At 35.6% G+C, this 8,217-nt stretch overlaps 1 protein-coding gene across 1 annotated transcript in view; it reads left to right on the top strand.

The window, feature by feature from the left end:
* The first annotated feature begins 3,067 nt into the window (after nt 1-3,067).
* LOC127424504 (zinc finger protein GLIS1-like) overlaps nt 3,068-8,217 on the top strand; it is a 115,761-nt gene continuing 110,611 nt past the window's right edge. The window contains exons 1-2 of the mRNA XM_051669789.1: nt 3,068-3,201; nt 3,392-3,689. Of these exons, the coding sequence (XP_051525749.1) occupies nt 3,434-3,689 (256 nt within the window). The 5' untranslated portion in view covers nt 3,068-3,201; nt 3,392-3,433. The remainder of the gene's footprint in view (nt 3,202-3,391; nt 3,690-8,217) is intronic.

Raw genomic sequence — 8,217 nt, 5'->3', positions numbered from 1 at the left:
TTTCATTTTTTTTATTTTTTTATCTATTGTCAATGCCTTTTATGTATATGAAATTACATTTATACACTTTTTAACCTTTTTTGCATTCCCAATAAAATTTTTTAAAAAAAATTAAAAAATGAAACGAGACAGCCTCGATGACGTATGCGGCAGACAAATGCGACCTCTGGAGGACGCATCCTTCCAAACGAGACACAGCCAGAATGTCTTATTTTTTCTCTCACACAGCGCACAGCCTCCACCTGGATAATAGTAATGGGTCGTTCGCAAACGAGTCGGCTCTAAGAGCCGGCTCGCATATCAGAAGAGCCGAATCTATTTATAAAAAAATAAAATAAGATATGAATAATCAAATGATTTAAATGAATAGAATTAACGAATTCAAAGAACGAAAAAATACATAAAATAATATAGGCCTAAATGCTCAAGCGCACACACATTCGTTCTGTCTGCTCAGACAAACAGCCTCACCTGTTGTTCCTGTCAATCAGACACGCAGTGTCAACTAATGAACCAAAGATGCGTGAGGGAGGGCGGAGCCAATTTATTATGTTGTTCAGATTGTATTCGTTTTGAATTGTTACATTTATATGCACTTTGTTTATATACATTAAAAAAGTTATACTTCAAATGCACATGTGTAATAGCATCCTTCTTTTTTACATTTATTTCAATTTGTGGGATGCTTCAGTTTTGCAAATTGTTTATTTTTCTTTGATATGGTGAATATTCTGTTATGCTGTTCAGATTGTATTCGTTTTGAATGGTTAGATTTATATGCACTTTGTTTATATACATTAAAAAGTTATACTTTAAATGCAAATGCAAACCAATGCATTTTTAAATACATTGTGGTTAAAATAGATTATGATTTAATTTAATAATTTAATTAGAATTATTTTAACACCAATCATAGTCAAACTATCGCAAACTATTTGACTTGAAAAAATACAAAACATGTTTTTTTTTTAAAGAGCCGTTTGGGAGCCAAAAGAGCCGACTCTTTTTGGTGAGCTGAGCCGAACGAGCCGGCTCACTGAAAAGAGCCGGAATGCCCATCACTACTGGAAAACAAACCACAAGAAGGATGTTCCGTTTTCAGTCAAGGATGATTAGGCCTAATCTGCCCCCTAGTGGATAAACCTTTTAATCCTCCAGATACAAAGATTTTTTTTGTATTTATTTATTTATTTATTTATTTTATTTTTATTTATTTATTTTTTTTTTTTAAGATTTAAAAGTGCGCAATCAATATCTGAACAACGATGTTGACCGTTGGTGAATGCATTGCATTGGTGAAAAGCAAGTTTATTTGCGGATTAACAGGCAACTAAGGGTATACAGGCCAGGTGGTGTGCTGCAACTCAGGATAAAATCATACAAACGAACTATGTGCATATTTACAAAAAAACTATGTGCATATTTTCAAAAGAACAACATTATGTGCATATTGATTAACAGATTGAAATGGTCAAATCCATGTCTTCAGAATCAGAAGCGATATTATAGGCTTTTCTTTTCTTTTTTTTTTTTTTTTTTTGTTTTTTTTTTTTTTTTACTAAAAATCTCCACCTTTGACCAGCTCTAACCAGTAGGTGGCAGAATGTGAAAGTAAAAGTCACTTCCACACCAGAATGTTGAAGTGAAAGTGTAGATTTACAGTAAAAAGGACTTAAAGGTGCACTCAGTAACTTTTAGCTTGTGTCATCTTGAACTTACAGTGACACCTGGTGGTGTGGATGCAGCATCATTCAAAATCAATAGTTTTCAGTTACAGATGCCATAGTAGAAATTCAGTGAATTCAAAATTACAATTTATTTCTTTAGGAGTAAAAATTTTTAATGGGGAAAAAAATTGAGTGCACCTTTAACTATTAACTGAGAGAAATTAGAAAATGTGGACGCTTGTAATGAGATAATGTATTCGTTTTATCCTCTTTTCCTAACTGTTTACGTTTAGCTAGATTACAGTATAATTAGAATATCGATTATAGACTGTAGATGACTACGTTGGGTTACAAAAAGTCGTAGGCTAAATCAAAGTAGCTTTCAATAAATAATGCTCGTTTCACCATTCATAAAAGAACACTGCAGAATTGCAAAGTGGTTAGCGGTTTTAAATAGTATTTTTATGTTTTCCGTTCAGTCCACTAGACGCCACATAGTGCTGCTATGCTGCCCATTCTCGATGATGCTCTCAGTAATTTTGGGATTTTTATGCATAATGTATAATTTTTTTTTTTTTTTAAGGTAAAAATAATGCCATGATAACCTCGCTAGACTTGGGATATTTTATTCTAGATACATTTAAATTCATCTAAGCAAACGGGCCTGAAAGGTACTTATTCTTTTTTATTTTATAATTGATTACACATTTTCTGTCAGCCTGTTTCGGCTCACAGCCACTAAACTTTACCTGAAAAATGCTCAAATAATCTCAGCTGACATGTACTTGCTATAAATGCCCAAAAGATGTCACTGTTGACATGTTAGATCCTCCATTCACTCAGACCTTTTACGTATCAGATCAAAATAATATTTTTTTGTTACTGCCGCATCCTCCAGTGACATTTATGTAACACTTGTTTACTGTTGTTGACCTGTCTAATTTCAACTTTTATTTCTACTGTTTTGTCTGTCTATAGGCTATACTGATTGGTCTTACACAACTTGTCCCTGTGTGATGTTTAAATCTTTACCTTCAGGATTATGTTGGTTATGAAAATGCAAATTATAATTCCCAGTTTGAGCGTGGCTCGGAGTTCAATTTCACTATTATTGCATGCAGGGCCAGTCAGCCCATTAGGCGACATAGGCGAGTGCCTAGGGCGGCATCGCTTCGGGGTCGCCGATCTACATTTTGTCGAACAAAATGCTCCTTGTGCGTTCCGATAACGGTTTACCTAGGGTGCCAAATGGGGTAGGACCGGCACTGACCGCATGCATCCAGTTTACTCACTGTTGTTACCGCCCCTTTCAGCACGGTACTTTCATTGGAACTCTGAGCTGTCAATCAAAGTATGAACGCATGCTTTGGTTTTCAGAATTGATGATACAGAAAACTCATAAAATTGCAGATGAAACGGGAGAGAGGATGCGGTCGGTAAGAACACATATAACAGCCTGTTGGACGCAAAAGTTGAGAGTCCTCATCAGTCATTCAAAATATCCTCTCTTTCTTGCTTTGGAGGGTTTAAACAGGTATGTTTTAAAAATCCACCACAACATGCTAGAACATTTCTTGAATAAAATGTGATTCACTGTAGCAAAATGTTTTATTGGCTATCTGTTTATAGCCTATTATGCCTTGCTTCACAGTCCTACATAGAGCTGTAATAGTTTATACCTTCAATTAAAATTCAAGTTAATGGTGTGCTCCTTTATCCCACAGGTAAAAAGAAAGAATTAGGACTATTCTTGTTCGAGGACTGACATGCACACTTGGAAGTCAGAGGTCCAGATGCAGAAATCTGCAGCTCTCTTTGGGATGGTCAGCCATCAGACAGATTTCACCGAGTTGACTCTCTCCATGTTTAGCAGCAAAGCAGACATCTGCCCGAAACGCGTCTCTGCTGACGGCGGCGGATCGAATCCCGCCTCGATACAGATGCGCTGCGGAGCTGAGGATCTCAGACTGCACGCGAATCACACCTCCAAACTTCAGTGTTTCAGCATGTCACCTGGAGATGGTATGTACAAGCGGGGTTTTTGCACATGGAGAACTATGTTAACATGTATATAGTTTGTCGACTTCGACAGATTATTATTATTATATTATTATTTTAAAAATACTCGCATGCGAAACATTATTTTATTTATTTATTTATTTATTTTAAATAGAAAACCAGATTCCGACGTGCCTAAGCTTAATTAAGAATGGCAAAACATAGAATGGCAATTTAAATTAAGTATTAGCCTAAAATGAATTTTGTTTACAAATGCTTCTGTAACTTCTATACATTGAACACAAGTGGCAATATAACAATCTTTGTTTAATAATTTATTTGTTTATTTATTACTTTAGTTATTTTTGTTGTGTAGAAACCAGATAGGCTACAATCAGCCACAGTAAATGTAAACTGGCAGAAATTAAGTTTATTTGAAGCGCTGATCGGGTATAAACAAAATAGACTTTGAATAACGGAAATTTATACACGTTTTACCTTAATTGTTTCAAACGGTCTATAGAGTAAACATATTAGCACGTGGGCGTAATTTGCGTTGTTTGCATGATGAAGAATTATAGCGTGTATGACGCTTCAAAACGCAAATCGCAAAAGTGCGCATGTCTTGTCGCGGCGGGGTACCTTAACATAATTTTAAATTCTTGAATTTTAGAGGCTATTGTGTCTTGAAAAGTGTGTTAAATGTGAAAAAAAAAAAAAAAAAAAAAAAAAAACATTAAACGTGTCGTATACAAAAAGTACTAAACAACATAGATTTTTTTAATCCGATTGTTAAAGCTTTATTAAACTCCCTTAACATTTGATTAAAAGTGATTTTCTCTTTTCATTTGACAGAATATTTGACTTCAGGGTTGTGAGTGCAGACACTGAAAAGAAGATTTCAAAGAAGTACAATTAATAACAGAAATACAGTTATTCATCAGAACTTAATTACATTAAGAAGTAAAATCATTTCATTTTTTCCTTTAAAAGAGAGATCACAACATGAAAAATATAGAGTATTGAGTTAAAGATTCAGTATTAAAATCATATGGCATTTGGAACAGGAAACACACTTTATTGATTACATTCAGTGTGTGTGCATATGTACAGTATATGTGTGCATGTGTGTTCTTGAATATGTGTGACATGCACATTTATTGCAATTCATGTTAGTTATAATTAAGCATGAATCCCACTAGCATGAGCAGTTGAACAGAAACAGGGTTCTTTGGTGTTGGGATGGGGTGGTCACCCTGTTTAGATGACGTTACAATGGCATGGGATTGCGGGGGCCGGCAAGTTAACCACTTGCCATTTTATGATTATACAAATCTGACTTATATTAGTAATCATACCTTGACACAAAAGACTCAGGGGGGTTTGATTATGACTTTTGCCTGCCAAATTCAAACCAAATGTTTTTGTATGTCTCAGCATACATGAGACCTGGTTCTGCAACATGCCCCCGTGCAAACCAAAGTGAATCATGTTATTGTCTCTGTGATCCATCTGACAGAGTTGAACAATAATATTTGATGTATCTATTTGTATTCAGGGTTGATTTGTTTGAAACTGACCACTCACTTAGTTGTTGGGGAGGCAACCTATTTGACATGTTGGAAAAGGGGAAACTGAATGAGAGACTTTTGGTGAAACGTTTACAAGCAATGGATTTAAGCAAGAAAATAGTAGTGTTGCATGCCCTTGTTTACCTGCAAAGGAATGTTATCTTTTTTTATTTATTTATTTATTTTTTATTTTTTTGCTGTTTACATATACTGTATGAGTAATCTTAGTCCTCTGACTTCTTTAATCTTTGTTGTTGCTGTGAAAATGCCTGTGTGAAATGTGTTCTTAGCACAGTTGTGAGTTGTTGTGAGTATAAATTAACAAAAGGACAGTGTTTCAGATTCAGTCCTTTTAAAAGAGGCGGTGATCAGGTGCTCATTCCACTTTCATTAACTGCAATGGCTGAACAAGCAGATTAGAGGTTAAATGTGACAGCACAATTATAAAAAAAAAGTATATACTGTATATATATATACATCGATCAGCCATAACATTAAAATCACTTGCCTAATATCGTGTAGATCTCCCTCGTGCTGCCAAAACAGTTCTGACCCGTTGAGGCATGGACTCCACAAGCCCTCTGAAGGTGTCCTGTGGTATCTGGCACCAAGATGTTAGCAGCAGGTCCTTTAAGTCCTGTAAGTTGCGAGGTGGGACCTCCATGGATTGGACTTGTTGGTCCTGCATATCCCATAGATGCTTAATCGGATTGAGATCTGGGGAATTTGGAGGCCAAGTCAACATCTTGAACTCTTTGTCATGTTCCTCAAACCATCCCTGAACAATTTTTGCAGTGTGGCAGGGTGCATTATCCTGCTGAAAGAGGCCACTGCCATCAGGGAATACCGTTGCCATGAAGCTTGTGTATGTGGTCTGCAACCATCTTTAGGTAGGTGGTACGTGTCAAAGTAACATCCACATGAATGCCAGGACCCAAGGTTTCCCAGCAGAACATGGTCCAGAGCACCACATTGCCTCCGCTGGCCTGCCTTCTTCCCATAGTGCATCCTGCTGCCATCTCTGCAAGCTGCAATGCACTGTGTGTTCTGACACCTTTCTATCATGGCCAGTATTAAGTTTTTCACAATTTGTGCTACAGTAGCTCTTCTGTGGGATCAGAGCAGATGGGCTAGCCTTCGCTTCCCACGCGCATCAATGAGTCTTGGGCGCCCATGACCCTGTTGCCGGTTCACAGATTGTCCTTCCTTGGACCACTTTTGGTAGGTACTAACCACTGCATACCGGGAACACCCCATAAGACCTGCCGTTTTGGAGATGCTCTGACCCAGTCATCTAGCCATCACAATTTGGCCCTTGTCAAAGTCGCACAGATTCTTACGCTTGCACATTTTTCCTGCTTCCAACACATGAAATTCAAGAACTGACTGTTCACTTGCTGCCTAATATATCCCACCCCTTGCCATTGTAACAAGATAATAAATGTTATTCACTTCACCTATCAGTGGTTTTAATGTTGTGGTTGATCAGTATATATATATATATATATATATATATATATATATATATATATATATATATATATATATATATAAGCATTTAAAATAAATCTAAAAAATTATAAATTCTTAAAGAAATTCCTCTATAAATGCATTTCAATTTTGATAAACTCAAAATGGCCAAATATCGGCAGATTTAGCGGCTGATATAGGTGATCTAGTGATCTCCTTGGTTTTTTGTCTTTTTAACATGCTGTAGATAAGTCAGTTACCTAAATAATTCAGTTACTGATTTGTAGTGCAATGGTACAGTAGAGGTGTATAATCATTCCTTGAATCAACTAACAAATTTTTACCATCTGAACTGGAGTTACATGATATTATGTTAAACTGAACATGCTAATGTCTTCCCACTTTTTTACTTAAAAATGTAATCAAGTAATTTCTGAACTTTAGTGATTGTCATAATTAGAGTTCGGGTGATTGTCCAAGCTTGTGTCCACAAATGTATGTATGTATTTTATGTATTTATTTATTTATATATAGGGTCAGTACAAAAACATGATTTCAGAAAAGAAAAAGAAAAAAACTAAAAAAGATGCATTGTACATACAGATTATAGCATATGCTTTTTCCCTAAAAACAAAAAACAATCTAGATAAAACTAAATAAATAAACAAGTAACTAAACTAAATAAAGTAGATAAAACTAAACAAAAGTAAACCAAGCATGTATTTTTGAGCACAAGGTTATACTCTGTTGCTCAGACATTGAAGTGCTGATTCAGCTCTTGAAAAAATGAGTAATGACTTTAAAGGGAGCCATGGCTTTACTGTTTCAAGTTTCTATGGCAATGCATCAACTCCCACACACATACACACTCAGAACCAATTGGTTAGTCAGTAAAATGTGGGCATTTGCACTCAGAAGTTGAATTTCTGTAACTTAATGAAGTTTTCTGTGCTTCCATGGCTTATATTCTGTACTTGTCAGGATACTGTCATTATAGATTATCAGAATATTTTAAAAGCCCCAAACTAATCATATTCTGCTGTCATCATTCACTTTCATTGTATTTAAAAAGATATAATGAAAGTGAATAGTAACTGAGGTTGCCATTCTGCCTAAGCATCTCCTCCTGTGTTCCTAAAAAGAAAGTAAGTCATTATGGGTTAGAACAACATAAGGGTGAGTAAATGATGACAGAATTTGTATTTTGGGGTGAACTATTCCTTTAAGCGGGGATAGGAGAAAGTATTTTAACATTGAAAAAAATGACACACTTCACCTTTAAAGTTCATTCACATGACTTATAAAAGGATGCTTTGATGAACACCTTTATAATACATGCAAATAAAAGAACTACCCTCAAAGTCGATTGCTATAAATGAGTGCCATATGAAAGATTGCTTTGTTGTAGTTGCTTTGGCTGAATGTACACACAAGGTAAAACAAATAAAAACATGCTGACATCAGTAGTTGCATCAGCGCAAAACTGCTATTTGGACCGCACAGTTACCTGT

The sequence above is a fragment of the Myxocyprinus asiaticus genome, chromosome 33, assembly GCF_019703515.2.
Source record: "Myxocyprinus asiaticus isolate MX2 ecotype Aquarium Trade chromosome 33, UBuf_Myxa_2, whole genome shotgun sequence".
NCBI lineage: Eukaryota > Metazoa > Chordata > Actinopteri > Cypriniformes > Catostomidae > Myxocyprinus > Myxocyprinus asiaticus.
Note: the sequence above shows the minus strand (reverse complement) of the source record. Positions and strands in the feature narration are given on the sequence as shown.